The sequence below is a fragment of the Furipterus horrens genome, unplaced genomic scaffold, assembly GCF_987537825.1.
Source record: "Furipterus horrens unplaced genomic scaffold, mFurHor1.1.pri manual_scaffold_10, whole genome shotgun sequence".
Taxonomy (NCBI): Eukaryota; Metazoa; Chordata; class Mammalia; order Chiroptera; family Furipteridae; genus Furipterus; species Furipterus horrens.
This window is the reverse complement of record NW_028327180.1, coordinates 11,989,003-12,006,519: the sequence shown is the minus strand read 5'-3', so window position 1 is coordinate 12,006,519 and position 17,517 is coordinate 11,989,003. Positions and strand designations below refer to the sequence as shown.

The 17,517-nt window shown below is 40.5% G+C and overlaps 1 protein-coding gene across 1 annotated transcript in view; it reads left to right on the top strand.

Annotated features, from left to right (window-relative positions):
* RNF150 (ring finger protein 150) overlaps positions 1-17,517 on the top strand; it is a 158,447-nt gene that overhangs the window by 95,202 nt on the left and 45,728 nt on the right. The window contains exons 2-4 of the mRNA XM_090290323.1: positions 3,782-4,032; positions 11,535-11,606; positions 13,004-13,086. Of these exons, the coding sequence (XP_090146449.1) occupies positions 3,782-4,032; positions 11,535-11,606; positions 13,004-13,086 (406 nt within the window). The remainder of the gene's footprint in view (positions 1-3,781; positions 4,033-11,534; positions 11,607-13,003; positions 13,087-17,517) is intronic.

The window sequence follows — 17,517 nt, the reverse complement described above, 5'->3', positions numbered from 1 at the left end:
AGTGTATAAATAGAAAACATCTATAAATGGAAACTGCCTTCTCTTATTATTGCCTAAATGCTAAAGGGCCATCAGTGAGTGAGTAAAGATTAGGGGAGACAGAGGATGCTGAAAAGGGGCTTTTGCTCGTGTGAACCAGTAGGAGGGCGTTACCACCCTCCAGGACGCCCAGGGAGGAATGGGGCTGCTGGCCCTTTAAATGGCTAGCACTGTGCTGGGGCTGCAGACAGTCTATCAATGCGATGCTTAAACAACCTGGTTTTGAATTTATCGGTAAAGGATTTCCTGGTTAGTAAACATTCTTTCTGAACTTTTGTTCTGATTCCTTACTTGTCTGCGGAGATCAAATTAAGCAATGGCCATCGAACTCCCTCCTGGGAAAAGGAGGCACTGAATACACAGGGCACTTGTCTGGCGGCCAGTCCCATGTGTCCTGGTCACTCACTCTCTCCAGGGTTACGGAGCTCTTCCAGAATTCACAATGATTACATAACTGATCAGTCATAAGTGTGAAGTGATGGTCAGCTGACATCATTCTGCAAAAAGACACAATTGATCATAGACTAGGCATCACAGTGAACATGGAATTGCCCAAACAGCAAGACCTGTGTGTAGCATTTATGCATACAAAGTATGCTGCTTGTTTACCGCTCTTCCCGGAGTCTCAGAGCCTCAGGTGGGTCGCAGGTCAGATACATAGGGCAGCACTAGCTTGAAGGAGATGGCTCCACTGGGCTCTCAGCTCTCTCTGCCCTCCTCAGCCCTGCTCTGCTCCCCCCACCCCCGACCGCCCTCCCTCACACACCCTCAAAAGCCAGGACACCACAGTGAACTTGGGGCGAGTCTGCTGGCTTCTCCCTGACACTGGCTGCACATGCCAAGATGAAGCAAAGATCAGGAAATCGTCTGATAACTTGCACTGGTGCACGCGTCTCATTGAAACAGATTCAATCCTACAGTCGCGTGTTGCTCTGGACTTTGTGCATCGATCAGATCAGCCAGGTAATTCATCCAAATCCATTTTACTTGGTGCTGTTTTAGGGTACCCTATGCACCTAAGTTCTTAATGACTATTTCTACTGGGATAAATGCACAATATACAGTCTAAAGTGCATGGAGAAATGTCCCAGAATCCCATCTTTTTTTTTTTTTTTTTACCATCATCAACCCTAGAACTTCATGATCAGTATTGACAATGAAGAAGGCTCAAGTCCAGGTGTATACGACGTCTCCTTTGCCATTTTTGGTCTTTCTGAGTGGAAGTCATGTATCATGAAGACACAACAGTGGTTATGAGCAACACAGGTAGTGTGTTTAAAATAGTTAATTATACTTTACCCTACAGGAAGAGAAAATGTTTTCTCCGGTTCCTGGAAGTGGATGATGAGTAATTTAGAACTTCATGGATATCCAAACTTTGGTTCCCTATTTTTAAAATGCTGAGCTGGGGTTAGAAACAGGCTGCTCAGTTCCAGAGCCTGACTCTTTACCGTCAGACCCTATGGGCTTTAATATTAGTATATAATAGGAAAAATGTAAGGAGAAAATCAGTGAAGGAAGAGTTAGGCTACCAGATAATAAATATGTTGAAAGTCTAAACAACTCAAATAGCCTGGTGTAGGTTCAGCAAAAGATAGGTCAACATAACAGTAAAATAAAATCCAATAGTAGATCCCAATATGTCTAAGAATTTAGGGGGGAAAGAAATTGCATCCTCTCTGTCTCCTCTCTGCCCATCACATTATAAGAGCTTAATACATGTTGTGTTGTTATTAAATCACATTTAGGTTGTTCAAGATTTAAATGCAAAAAGTAAAACTAAAAGGTTTTGAAAAGCAATTTTAAATGAGTATTACTGTCCTCTTTGGTGGGAAGCTTCCTAAGCAGAGTGTCAAAACCACAAGCCATAAAGGAATATAATAATAAAATTTGGCTACTAAAACATAGAAAACCTATGCCAAGTCTGAGCATACAAATCTCATAACTAACCCCAATATCCCCCTGTCAGAAAACATCTTATTCTAGAGCTTTGAATAGACATGCTTTAAAAAATATACATAAGGGAATAAATTAAGTGAAAAGTTACAGTTCTACCATTACTTAAATATCTCTAAAATGACTACAGCACCAGGGTGCGCCTCGCTAGGCCAGATTAGTCCAGTATACAAAGAAGTTATTTCTGTAGAGACAAAACCTGCCAGCAGCATCAGCACGTCACAAAACCTCAGACCACATGCAGCCATTAGCCAAAGTAAACATGGAAAGAAGAGCATTGGGATTGTCAGTAAATTCTTCAGAGTTGAAATTCAAGCCATCAGTTTCAGTAATTCCCAGAAGTTAACAGCTAAATCTAAACCCTGTGTGGCTTTGTGATCTTACAGTTGGGTGAATGCAAAGGTTTTTGGAATTTTAAGAAATATATAGTTGATGCATCATACAAAGACACCTTTGTCTGTAGTTAGCTTTTAAAGTATTTATTCAGCCTTAGTGAAATCTCTATGCAGGTTTGAAAACCTGCATAGAGATCAAGGTCAAGTGAAAGCCCTGAATAGCTTCTAAGAGACTTGCAATGTCCTGAGCAAATATAATCTGGAGGTTCCATCTAACTGGCTGACCTCAGCATGTGGATAAGGCCAGCTTTAAGCAACTATAGTGGTGTTTAATTTCGTCCCTAAGCTACAACATCCTGATTGTACATTTGCTGTCTAATTTGTAGTGACCCCAGATAATAGGATATATCCATATGGAACTGGGGCTCTTAAAGAGCCTTGTGGGCATAAATTTGAATTGGGTGACCCCTGAGAACCTATCCCAGTGAAACAGATACAATAGTCCATGGATCAGTCACAACAACATGTCAAATTGGTTCATTTGAAGCTGGTATCATATCCTTACTAAGGACCCCTTGTAGAGGCCCAGAACTCCTCAGCAAGAACCTATGCCTCACATAGTGTCATGAAGAATAGGGACAATGACCCAGATAACTCAGACCCAAGAAGGTTGCCATTCTTGCTGCCAGCTGTCCAGTAATGGGGCATTGTGGTGGGAGTGTTTGGGAGTGGAGATGAAACCATCCTGGGCTTATCTGTTCAGCCTCCGTCTTTCCTTGCTCAGTATGAGGATACACCAGCAGTTCACACTGAATTAGGTAAAGTGGAAGAACGTAGTTCTGAGACCATTATGTTGTCAAGTCATGTTAGAGCTCATTAAGAAACCATATTTGGAGTTGCTTTGGGTACTTACTATAGGAGAAAATTGCCTTGAAAATGGTAAATAAAAATCTGTGATCAAGTAGGCATGGTGTCCGAATTGTAGAAGAAGAGAAGAAGCCGGCAGACGGGTGGCATAGAACTGCATTTTACCCTTGTGACGTGGGGCACAGAGTACCGTTATCCCTCCTCAGGGGGGTTGCAGTGAAATGTAACATAATACTGTGAACTTGGACTAGTTGGGAAGGGTCTACCTTTACCAGGGTCAACAACCCCTGGGACAGTCGAAGGATAGCTTGATCATGACTTCACTGGTACCCAGCTTTTGATTCATTTTAGGTTCCTTTCTCACATACAAGACAGTAGCATCCCAAGGAAGCGGAAGAAAGAGAAAATTGGACTCAGTTTCTGACTGTTAGATCTGAGAATTAGACCCAGCTATTAGATCTGGCAAAGAACTGTGAAAAATAGTGTCGTTATTTGGTTGCACGTTCCTTTGTCCAGACATTTCACTCTTATTTCTATCCCCCTCTCTTCCCCTCTCACCCATATGGCCTTGTCCCTGTCAACAGGCGTAGAAGACATCGTGGCCATAATGATTCCCGAGATAAAAGGGAAGGAGATCGTCAGCCTGCTGGAAAGAAACATCACCGTGACGATGTACATCACCATCGGAACCCGCAACTTGCAGAAGTACGTGAGCCGCACGTCGGTTGTGTTTGTCTCCATCTCCTTCATCGTCCTGATGATCATCTCCCTCGCGTGGCTGGTCTTCTACTATATCCAGAGGTTTCGATATGCAAATGCCAGGGACAGGAACCAGGTGAGTCGCAGAAAGGTTTTCTGTTTGTTTGTTTTTTAACTTAAAAATTATTACAAAAGTAAGACAGGTTACTGTATACACTTTGGAAATCACAGAAAATGCCAAGACAAAACCAAAATGACCTCTTAGACCCCCACTCAAGATAAGCACTTAATATTTGCTCTGTAGTTTTTCAGATCTTTTCCAAACCCACGTATGTTGATGTTTTACTAGCACTGTCCTGTAAGTTGCAGGTGCTTTGTCCCACTTCCTTATTGTTCATTTTGGGGGCAATTATTTATTTAGCACATAATAAAAGGAGAAAAGGGACGTGAGCTGAGATTTTGCTAATAGTGGCAGCATAATTTGGGAAGAGCCAGAATTTCCTTCTTGTGGTGGATGAAAAGGAGATAAAAAATAAAAGCTATTTCAAAAAGCAATTAATTTTGGAACAGATAATACATACATCTGGTGTAACTTGCAAAGGGTGTAAAATGGTGAACATGAAAAGTAATCTCCTTCCCATGTGTGCCCCTTAGTTACCCAGATTCTCTGCCTGGAATTTCTTCTCTTCTAGAGACATTTTATGTGCTTGCAAACATGTGTGTGTTTGCATGTATGTGTGTATATAAACAAATAAGGGCACACTTAACTCTCTGCCTTTAATTCTCACTGTACCATGGAGATTAATTTATATCAACACTCAGTCCAAGGTGCCTTCTTATTTCCAATGACTGTATAACATTTCCTTTTCTGGATATGTTACATTTATTAAATCAGTTGCTACTAACGGATATGTTTTCTCTTACCAAAAAAAAAAAAAAAAAAAAAAAAAATGCACAAGTGACACTGAGCACATTCTACTGTTTGAATTTGATCCTTTCTGGCTTTAGAATTAAGGATTGGTTGTTAAGTCCTTTCTAGTATCTAGTCTAAGGCTCCCCATCTTCGGGGCTCCACAGAGGAGGCTCAAGATTCTTCTTCATTCTACCTAACTCATCACCTCCCTCCTAGTGACCTCCCCTTGAACCCCGAGGCAGAGAGCCAGGTGCATGACAGATGCCTGACCTGAACACCAATGTGCACCGTGGGCGGCCTTCCCTGTCCCCCAGGAGTTTAAGAGGCCAGGTTGCCCCCCTTCCCCAGATGTGCCACTTTGGCCGCCGTTCACTCATTCCTCTCCTGTTTTTAGAAACCCTGCCGATGGCAGAGCCACGCCAGCAAGCAGCATTCCTGCTGTGGCTGTGGCCGGTGCGCCTGCCTTCTGGTGATGCTCTGGGACATCGTCTCACGGTCTCCTGGGACATCCCATCTCAGACACAAGGCTGGGTCTGTGTCCTGAAAACCGCAGGACTCTCAGCGGATGGCGGCTGCTTCAAATGTGGGCAGATCAGCGGCTATTTCAAATGTGGGCAGATCAGATAAGCTGCGTAAGGCTCTTTCTTGTTCGCAAACAGTATTGCCTTTGAGGCTAATCCAAGGAAACCAGACCTGTTTTGTGTTGTTTTATCTGAGGCCTGGTAATGACATTCAATCAAGTTTTCTTGAAAGAGTTCCCTCTGTGAATACTTTCTCCTAGTATTTGCATGTTCATGGCCCATGACCCTTTGACTACATTTGCACATGTGGGTCCTGAAGTTATGTTGGAACGAGTTTGTCTGGAATTTAAGACAAACTTGAATGTCACAGGGAAAGAGGAAGGGAAGGGAAAGGAGTATGCCAAGTGCCGCAGGGTCAGATCAGGCAGAGAGAGGTGCTTTTGTCTCCAAAAGAGCGAGAACCAAAACAGTCTGTGACATTCCCCTGGAGAAAGTTCAGAGCCCTCTCAGGGACAGAAAGGCGAAGTATGTGTTGTATCTGTGAAGTATTCAGTGCGGCAGTTAGCCTTTGATTTGCTGTGTTCAGATAATTCAAGTCTCAAAGGATCTTTGCCTTCCAGCTCTGTCCTGTATGGAAGAAAATCCTGAGCTGGCAAAATTGGAAATGACCTGACTCTACATACCTACTTTTACTAATAAGGGGAACTGTGGTCCAGAATATTTAAGCAACTTGGCCAAAGTCACCCAGTTAGGGACAGAAATAGGGCTAAAAGCTGGATCTTCTAACTTCTAAGCCATTGCCTTCTCTACAACACCTCCCATGAAAAGTAACCCTGATGTTTTTATCTCGCATCACATGTGCCCAAACGGCGTGACATCATCACTGTACGGGGTCACCACAGCTGTCAGAGAGGTCAGTCTAGGTCTCTTATCCATCTTTCTAGATTTATGGAATGGTGATCTACTGTGTAGAAATTGATGGACAGCTGTGCAGTGAGTTCTGTTGCCTCAGCCAGGCCCTATGAGGATCATTATTATGTATTAGAGCGAGTGAGGGAGGTGTCTGCATCATCACCCATGGTCATGTGACGTTCCAGATGACTGGGACCAACTTTGTTTATGTTTACAGTGTCCTCTCTTCACCTAGAACATAAGAACACTTTGTTATTTTTCCACCTGGTGGTGGTGATGATAACCATGATTATAAAATACAACTACCAGTAATTACAGAATAATCCAATCAAATGAGATAGAACATAAACTTGATTTTCATGCTGTTTTGGTGTCCTTCAGTTCCTAGTTTTTTGTTTGTTTTTTAAGTCATCTTCACTGCATGTTTGTTTATAACAGAAAAGGACAAGAGCAAGGTGTCTTATTTGTCTCCATTTCCTAAATATTCAGGTCACTAATTTCTATGTCTTGAGTTGAACTGAAGTGTGGGGTTTTTTTGGGTTTTTTTTTGCCCTCCTTGCCAGCATTTATGTAGGATTTTGTTCTTTTAATAAATGGTTGTGTTTTTATTTTCCCTGAAGCTGTTTATCTTCAGTATTGTCAAGGAACCAATAACCTTAGTAAATACTTTCTTATACTCACTTAGATTAAATTGATGGATAAATCTAATTACTAAGATGGCCCAGTTCCTGATAAACTTTAGTGAAAAGCATGATTTGGATCTAGTTGGACTGGAGAAAATCTGTAGAAGCCCCCTGGATGAGCGAGAGACCCCTGAAACAGAAGGCCTCTGTAACCCGATGTGATCCCTAACTCCACCTGAGGAGTTAGTCTTCCATCAGTATCCTGTTAGTCTGCCTTTCTTTTTCTTTTCTTTTTTTTTTTTTTAAGATTTTATTTATTTACTTTTAGAAAAGCAGGGAGGGAGTGACAAGGAGAGGAAGAGAAACATGCGAGAGATACACGACCCCAAACAGGGACCTGGCCTGCGACCCAGGCATGTGACTAGGAATCGAACCAGCAACCTTTTGATTTACAGGCCAGAGCTCAGGCCACTGAGCAACACCAGCCAGGGCAGTCTGCATTTCTAAGAACCTCAAAGGAAAGGGTGTGTTTTGTGACAGATTTCTGGTCCTCTATTCGGGCTCCATACAAGGCTCTGTTTGAGCAGGGCCTGTGGTCTTCCTCCCGTTTATACTTGGTGCAATTAAAAACCCAAAGACGAGACAGACCAACTACAAAAGCTACAATTGCTGTACCTGGGCTGTTCTATTAAGACTGTTTATGTTTTTACTCATTATTTCTTTAGTTTGCATTTTGGAGATCCAATCATACTAGTTAGAAAGTGAGTCCTTATTTTATTCAGAAGTCAGTATTTCAGTGTGTCATTTTCAGGTCAAAAAGAAATAGAGATGTGCATATACTGACAAAATGTGACTACGTGCAGATAGCGTTTTTTTTAACCTTTATGGTGCTTTTCCCCTTATTTTGTTAATCTAGACTCCTACTGAAAAGTCTAGCATGCCATCATTTTATCACCATCATATGTATCTCCGAGTGGGTTTTTTCTGGTTCTCCAGGGCATCTAGAACATCTGTTCTGCCTCTGGCAGGTCAGATGGTCTTATCCTTCATTAGCCACTCACAAAACATTGCCCCGCCCCTCCGGAAAAGAGGTGTAAGTGAATGACCATGTGAAATGAGGTTGGCCCCAAGGCCCTTCAAGAGAAAGAAGTAGCATTATACCACTTTTTTCAGAATGATCAAGGAAAACATGTCTCTCTTCCTTTGTGATTCATCTGATTTCTCAGGACTCCCAGAGAGGAAGACTTTATAGACTTGATGTTGAGAGGACTTCATCGCTTTCTTTTTAACTCTGGTTTCTCCAGCTGTTAGTTCTGCTCATCTGAGAAGCCCACCTCCCAAATGACTTTGTCCTCCTTTGAACTCCTTTAACCTCCCAGCCACTGGAATGCCAGTAATGGAATTACTAACCATTAACTCTGCTGCTGGCCATAATCCCTTTACATTTCCTGAAGAGACACACCATTTTCTTTTTTTTTTTTTTTTAAGGCAGCTTGCATTTTCCTTTAAAAGGACATGGAAAGGGCTTTCATCCCCCCACCCCGGAGGGGAGAAAGGTATATATATTTTAAATACCCCACCCTTAGCACTGGCTGGGTAGCATAGTTGGTTAGAACATCTTTCCAATATGCCAAGGTTGCAGGTTCGATCTCCGGTCAGGCAGTTTACTCCCCCACTCCCCCCCCTGCATCACCCCTTCTTCTCTCTCTCAATCAATAAATAAAAATTTTTTAAAACCTTTAAATACCGCATTTGTATTCACATATAGCCTAAAGTAAAGTTAAATATATGGACAAGATAGGAAGTAGTCCTTGAATTTACCTTACACGCTCATATTTAAGAAGGGCATGTTTCATTTGCTGAAATAATTATTTTAAATAAATTAAATTTTGAAAACATTATTATTTCTGGTTCACCTCCTTTTAAAAAGTTGGTCTTTCTTTGAGTATACTATATGACCATTGTTTGAAAATAATTTTTGCTGCCTAATTGCTCTGCTTGGCTTTTGAAAATAAAAAGCAATTTAACTTATTGAATTGGGGCCAGATATTATATAATACCAATTAAACACAATTACATTACAGAAATATCTGAGCTCATAACTTAAAATTAAAACAATTAATACCTGTTTACTTTAGGTCCAGATTTCTTATTGTAAATATAATATTCTGCAGTTTTGCTGCATTTATTCCCTGTAAAAGGTAGCCCCTTTTCCATGCCTTTCAATTCTTGCTCCCCGGCTTCTTCAGTGAAAAGCAGCTCTTAGTTGAGACAGGCCGGTTTTGCCAAAGTCAGGACCATAGCTTTGCTTACCTAACCACATGTTTTACTTATGGTTTGTTCACGTGTTTTTTCATTAACTGGCTAAATATCTCAGGTTGTTTTCCATGCTAAAAAAAATCTCTTGGTTTAAGATTTTATTCACTCATCAACCATTAATGGAGTTTCCACTAGATAGTACACTACAGAGAGCAGGAATTTGCATGTGTATTTTCACTACCGTTTTTTCTCAAAACCCAGAGTTGTGCCTGGGACAAAGTAAGTGATCTGAAATATATGTTGAATGATCCAGTGTCAGTTACTGAAGGCAGCTTTGTTCATATTAATGGGAAGCAAACATGAACACAGTCCTGTCCTCAGGGAGCATACATGAGAGAGGAGTAACTGGGATTGATCTTAAAAATAGCAGATATTGTCACAGGGCCATGAAGCAGAGGGACAAAGTGCTGTGAGGGTTCAGACCAGAGGTAGCTTCTCTCCTGGAAGATATCTAGAATGGGCTCCCCTCAAAATGGCTTGGGTTGAGACAAAGGGGTAATTAGTCAATAACTAGAGGAAGAGAAGAGAAAAGAGAGTGGCATCCTGTTTAGTTTTACCTCAATTCTTTTTTTCCTCTCACTCTGTGTCCCCCACTGGTGTTTATTACTATAGACTCTTCCTATTTTTCCTGCCACCTTAGTTTGTTAGCTACTCATGACTTCTGCATAGACCTCAAGTGTATATAGGTAGGTGTCCTTTTAGGAAACAGCCAGAACTTACTCTCCTGTTAAAAATGCCAGTGATTATTTTAAAAACTAAAAATGAAATATCAAAGAGAGAAGTAAATTAACAAGGGGACTATCTCTTTTTCTACTTATTTACTGTAACTACTATGTGTTAAGGGAAGTGTCTCATGATAGGTACTTAAGAGATTTTGATTGGTTGACCAGCAAATTGGTTAGTTGGTTGGCTGAATGGCTGGTAGACTGGTTAGCTGGCTAGCCAGATGTTGGTTGGTTGGCTAGCTCATTGGTTGGTTGGCTAGATGGCTTGCCAACTGGTTAGCTGAGTGGGTGGTTGGCTGATTGGCCAAATGTTAGTTGATTGACTGGCTGGCTGATTAGTTAGTTGGCTGTCTGGGCAAAAGTTAGTTGGTTGGCTAACTGGATGATTGGTCAGTTGGGTGGATGGTGAATAATAAGAATGGTAGTTTGGTAGTTTTGCTTTGGCTTTAAAGTCTGACTTAATTTTATTCATATTCTAATAACCTTTCACTAATACTATAATATTAAAACGATTTACATGAACTCTATCAGTCTCAATTCATTTTATGAGATTACATTTTTCTCATAGAGTTGTTGTAAAGATAAAAGATACTACACATACAGCTTTAGCATGGTACCTAGGATAAATGAAGTGTTCACTCGTATATGTTGACTATTTTAAAGACAAGAAAGAAGCTTGATGTTATTTCTAAGAAGAACAAAATTAGTGAAAGCAAACGCTTATTCTGTTTAAATGTTTGTTCCATTTACCTCAGTCCTTCGAATATCTTTTAGTGCTGCAAATATACATTATAACAAATAGTACATGTATCTAGGAAGATGATATAACATGTAAAAAAAAAAAAATCACAAGCACAGAAGCAATCCATTTTCCCTTCACAGATTAAAACGTAATTCTTTTCCCACCCCCTTTGTCTCTCAACTTTCCTCATTGCATTATCGTAGCACTTATTAGAAAGTAACATTATTTTATGCACTATTTCTTGATGTGGGCTATAGTGGTTAACCAGGGGGTTTGCTTTATCATTATTTGTTAAATTAAACATGTATTTTTATTTCCCCATACCCATATTAACACTTAAACATACACAAAGGAGGCAAAATTGTCATGTAAGGATGTGATGTAACAGCATAGTACAGACTAAATATAAACCTAGTTTGGATGTACATAAGCAAAGTAAATTTCTTAAAATTTCAAATTGTAAGGAATACACCAATAAAGTCTGTGAAAAAAGAGGAAATGAAGTTTATTCTAACTACTCTAGAGTGATTATTTCCGTGTCCCAAATTAAGTGGCTGGAATAGCACATTACTAAACTTCTTTATTTTCTGCTAGATGGCATAGATGTAAACTGCACTAAAGTCACTGTAGAGCAGGGTCTCTCCATGTCATGTGCCACTGGCTTAACATTGGCCATGAAGAGCTTCCTCTAACAGACCTCAGTTCCTGGGGCCACTTTGCACAGATATCACCACCCCGTCTCTTCCAGACCTCTTCATTAACAGTCACGCCCCTTGTGTATGATTCCAGACAGAGATAGGCGCCCTGGTTTATTAAATGTTATCAGAAACAAAGTCCAGCATTGCAGGCCTTCATTACTAACAAGCAGCTTTTGATGTTTCAGCGCCGACTGGGAGATGCTGCAAAGAAAGCAATCAGCAAGCTCCAGGTCAGGACCATCAAGAAGGGTGACAAGGTAACAGCCTCTTTTCCTTTGGGTGAGCTATTCAGACAAGCTCCTGGCTTTAATGGCCACCGGGGTAGAAGAGAGAAGGATGCTAATAGTTCTCCCCTAAGCATCTGTTATTATACCCATCTTTACTGAATGTAATTTGAAGCACGTTATGAAATGCATACAATAGGACAACAGAGTAATTCGGATAGAATATGAGAAATTAAAAAGAAAGTGTGGGAAAAACATATAAAGTTAGGATGAAATTAGTATACAAATGCATTACCTAAAGTATATAATTGAATTTTTATTGGGGCTTTCTAATAGCCAATGCAAAGGGGGAAATTATATTCAGTTTTCAATTGGTAGCTAATTACCTTATTCCAGTGCCCCAGAAGGGTTTTTTGTTTGTTTTTGTTTTTTGGTTTTTTTTCATGACTGTTGCTGTATTAGGACTTGAAAAAGTTTTCCCGTGAATCTTTGCAGGGAAGACAGTGTTAGGTGCTGAGTGATGCCCTCCGCTTGCATCTACAGTAAATGCAGGGAGCGTATTTAGTGCCCCTGAAGTGCTATGTCTAGAACCCCACAGTCTCCCCGGCAGCCCTCCCTCGCTGTAGAATGAGGACATAAAGCCAAAAGCAGAAGCACACTTAGGAGGGACAGCAAAGTGGTGCCGTCCGCCCCTGCAGCCTCCAAAGGTCTCTCTTCACCCCAAGAGAAAGTTTAGAGAAGTGAATCGCAGACGTGGATTTGGGGCTCCTGGGAGCTTGTAAGGGATTCATGACTCACATGTGTTCCTGGTGTTGTCCCTAGTCTGAATGATTGATTTGTCTCCTTAATTATGTGCTGCTGTTTTTCAACTATATAAAAAGGCTGTTGAGCTTATTGATATGATAACATTCATTTAAAATCACTATGGAATTTAAAGTATTTTTTTTATTTTTCTCCTGAAACATAACATAATAAAAGAATAAGGACTATTATATAAGTAATATTTTATGGAGTATCAAAGGGGATTTATTACTTGGGGGAAAAAAGTTAGAAGCACTGTTTTAGAGTTGTATGCATTAGATTTCCAATGAATAGATAGATAAAATACCATTCAGATATTTCTCCATAAATAGTATTTCTCATCTTCAAGTATTTGCTACGTTACCTCTAATTGGAATAAATAGCATTATTAGCAATGGCACATAAACCATTCATTCCTCAGAAAAGCACTTGCAGTGGAACTCAGAAACAAAAAGTGGAGATTAGAAGGAATGAACACTAAGCCAATATCCAGTCAATTATTAAGAAAACTGCCACCCAGACTGTTGAAGCCTGGCTCCAAAGCATCCTGTCCTTTGGCACGTTATTTGGGCATTTTCTCAGGAGGTGAAGCTACAAGGGTAGGCTCACGTTTGCTTTCTCTGTTGCAGGAAACAGAGCCCGACTTTGACAACTGTGCTGTGTGCATCGAAGGCTACAAGCCCAGCGATGTGGTCCGGATCCTACCTTGCCGGTGAGTCATGAGGGCGGCCTGCTTTGGCCTGGGGCTGGTGCGGCGAGTGCCTGCCGGCCTCTGGCTCAGACTGGTCCAGCCCGTCTGCCCAGATGTTTCTGTGTTTCAGGATCAAACAACCGAAAACTCATTCTTTTTGTGTAACCTTTCTCCTTGAAATATTTTTCTGATCCTCTTTGCACCAAAAGAGTATACCGCGGTGAACTAGAACCACATGATACAGTTTGATAACATGGCCCCCAGTAAAGGTTTTCCTTACAATAGATCTGTGACATTCAGAATCAATTCTCAATCTTACAGTTCTATTTTAATTAAATAAAGAAAATCTTTAAAATGTTTTATGAATGATCATGAAGAGAACAGTAGCCAGAATATGGTCAGGAATAAGTAGGAAGCCCGGAGGCAAATTCCATTTCCCTAGTTTTGGGGTTTTGTTTGTTTGTTTGTTTGTTTGTTTGTTTTTACTAACAGGAACAGAATGTCATATTCCCCCCTCCCAAACTTCTAGAGCCTATAGGACAAACTACCAGCATGCAGAGTTGGAAAAATTCCCCAGGTGACTCTTATAATTCCCATCCCCTCTCCCTAATGGAAATTTGCTGTTACGGTGTCTGAATTCATTTTGTACAGTTAAAATTAAATAAATTGAAGTTGTTTAATTGAATTATTTCAAAGTTGCCTTAAAAGCTGTCCTCTTGTAATTAAAAACCTTTTTTTAGTGTTTCTACATCTGTGCAACTGTTTTAAAAATAAAAATTAAATTCTGCCTTGAAGAAATGGCCCTCACTTTAAAAGATTGGCTTTAAAGTGTCTTAAAGTACTTAAATAAATAAAGTAGAAGAATACACAAAGATAGAAAATGATCCATTTATTCTAAAACAATGTGTCATTAAGAACTATTTATTAGAAATACAAAAGAGATAAAGTATGCCATTAGAGGGATCAGTTGAGTAATCCCAAACGACAAAGAAGTGCCAAAAAAAATAAAATAAAAAGAAAGAAAGAAAGAAAACCCACCAAGATACTCAAATAAATGCAGAAACTGACAAGGGGAATGGATCGCACTTGACATGCTTTTAGGCAGATTGATCATTAGGAAACCAGGCAGGAGGCCAGTGTGCTTGGGTCACCTAGCCAAGGCCTCCAAGTGGGATTCCTTCCCTTGGTTTATAGATGCTTGACTGTCTCTAAGATGAAATCGTAAACTGGACACGGGAAGACTTGGTTGTTTCCTTCCAAAGAGGATATAATACATAAATTCTCTCTCTAGACACGCTACTTGGTGTTTACTTGGCAACTTCCAGAAACTGCGGCAGAGAATGGCAGTAGGTGGACCACAGAGAGCCTCTCGGCATAGCCTGTCACCTCTGCAGATTTTATTCGGGATTTCGCAAAGCCTGATAATTATAAGCAAGGAAAGTGCTTTCCTTTATTTTATTTATTGGAGATTGTTCAGAGGCCTGTGAGGCTTTCTACTAAATAAATATATATAAATATATCTCCAAAGCAAATTAAAGTTAAATAGCAACTTTTTCCTGAGACTCCAAAGAACTTTACAAATGTAATTGAGAAAATGTTTTGAAGATTAGATACCACCTTCCCAGAGCTCTGAAATGGATGCGGGATAAAAGAGCTTGTTCCCTTACAGCTCCTCCATGTTACTGCATCCACTCGCTAGAGGCTGCATGACATCCCAGCCACAGACATACATCCCAGTCCCTCCACCACAGCCGGTTGTGTAGCATCTGGCTGATAGTAATTTTTAATTATGATGAATTATATGGCTTTAGCTGTATTTAGATTTAGATGATATATCAGGCCAGATCTTTTACAGTAAAATGTTTTGGGAATATTAAGCCAGAAAAAAATGTCATTTTAATATTTCTCTCTCTCTCTCTCTCTCTCTCTCTCTCTCTCTCTCTCTCTCTCTCACACACACACACACACACACACACTTCAGGGCCGGTTCAGTTTCGCCTCAAGCTTGTCATTTTTACGTAATTATTTGGTTTTCAGCTCATCCCTTGATTCTTTTTGCTTCAAGCTCCTTGATGTCCGTCTGCTTTGATTTCCTTACTGTGGGCCTTGTCTTGTTTCAAATAGCAGAAAGCATTGAGCAGTCCCAAACATGGGTTATTCTTAATGACTGTTTGAGTTTAGACTCGCCACACATACTCACGCTTTGAGGAGCTCATGCATTTTTTTCCGTGCTGATTTTAAAACCAAGATATTTTTATGTCTGCTGCTGCTGTCTGCCAGACAGTTTGCACTAATGGAGGGTATCAGACAAATGCACTGGCATTTGCTTTTGGCTAATTTCCTCTGGGGTATTATTGAGCCTTTGCTCCTATGAACTTCATAGACTTCCCCATTATCTCCATGCTGACTCATTCACAGAATTCTTTGTACCTCCTTGGAGTAGAAACTGTTTCAAAAAATGTTCCAGTTTATTGTCATCCTTCTCTGATATTCTTTCCTGTGGCCTCCTCACTCCTGACACTCTGGGTACATCTCTGCTCTGTTGTTGATGGATAGTGTGTCTTTCCATTACTCAGGAATGGATGCTTCTGCACCACCATAGTTTCAAAACCGTTCTTTTGTTTGTTTCTTTTGTAGATCCTTGCACAGGTTAAGAAGAACTAATAAATGATTTCGATTCCCCCTCCTATTGTAGTCATGATGATGATTATAGTGAGGTCATGCACCTACCCCCTCCAAGTACGAGTATTTTTTAACAATAGACCTATGATAGAATCAATTCTTGCTTTTACAAAGCAAAAATTAATAAATCTTTAAAATATTCTCGAGTGATCATGAAGGGATCGGTAGCTGGAATATGATCACTAATGGGTAGAGTCCATTTCCCTTAATCTTCTTAGTAACAGGAATAGAATAGGACAGTGTCACCAAAACTTTTAGGATCTAGGAAGGAGACCAACTTTATGTGTGTTGTGTTTTTAATTTAGGCTTAACTTTTATTAACAAAAGAAGATGTCAATGAAAGAACTTAAATTTTGACTCAGGAATCTAATTTATCTAACTAAAAATTGGTTTTTACATATTCAGTTCAAAACCTGACAAGTAATGGTCATTGTACATATTTATACTGTTGTTATTTTTTTAAGTATATTTAAGTGTTGTTACAGTAGTTTCAATTTTTCCCCCTTTGTTCCCCTCTGCCCTGTACCCCCTTCCCTCCAGCAATCCCACCCCTCTTAGCTCATATCCATGGGTCGTGCATATAAGATCTTTGGCTTCACCCTTTCCTATATTATTCTTAACATCCCCCTGTCTACTTTGTACCAACCTATTATGCTTCTTAGCACCTGCACCATTTCCCCATTTCTCCCCCTACCCCCTCCCAGGTGATAACCTCCAAATGATCCCCATACCTATGATTCTGTTCCTATTCTGGTTTGCTTAGTTACATTTTGTTTTTATTTTTTAGATTCAGTTGTTGATAGTTGTGAGTTTGTTGTCATTTTAGTGTTCATACTTCTGATCTTTTTCTTAAGTAAGTCCCTTTGACATTTCATATAATAATGGCTTGGTGATGATGAACTCCTTTAGCTTCACCTTGTCTGGGAAGCACTTTATCTGCCCTTCCATTCTAAATGATAGCTTTGCTGGATAGAGTAACCTTGGTTGTAGGTTGCTTTTCATCACATTGAATACTGCTTGCCAGTCCCTTCCTGCCTGCAAAGTGTCCTTTGAGAAATCAGCTGATAATCCTATAGTTACCCCTCTGTAGGCAACTCTCTGCCTCTCTCTTGCTGCCCCCAGGACTCTGTCTTTATCTTTCACCTTTGACATCTCAATCATGATGTGTCCTGGTGTGGTCCCCTCTGGGTCCAGCTCACCCGGGACCCTCCATGCTTCCCAGACCTGTATGTCCATCTCCTTTGCAAAATTTGGGAAGTTTTCCTCATTTTTTTCAATTCTTGCTTCCTCATTCTGCCCTGGTTGACTGTTTTTTTAATCCTTATGTTCCAAATCATTGATTTGAACCCCGGTTTCCTTCCCTTCACCATTGGTTTTAAGTGGATTTTCGTTCATTTCACTTAGCATAACCTTCACTTCTTCTCTTATGTGTCTGCCATACTCAAGCATATCTGTCAAGCCTGTGAGTATCTTTATCACCAGTGTTTTGAAATCTGCATCTGTTAGGTTGTCTATCTCCTCATCTGTGAGGTTGGCTATCACCTCGTTGCTTAGTTCTCCCACTGGAACCTTGATCCATTCCCTCTTTTGGGCCATACTTCTCTGTCTCCTCATTCTGACAGGCTCCTGTGTTTGTTTGCCTCCGCGTCCCAGGTAGAGCTGTCGCTTCTGTTACATTGTAAGGGGCGGAGCCTTAGGGATTTGTCAGTACAGGGCGACCTGTTTCACCACGTTGTGGCGCTGTATGTGGGGGAGGGGCCTGAGAGGGAA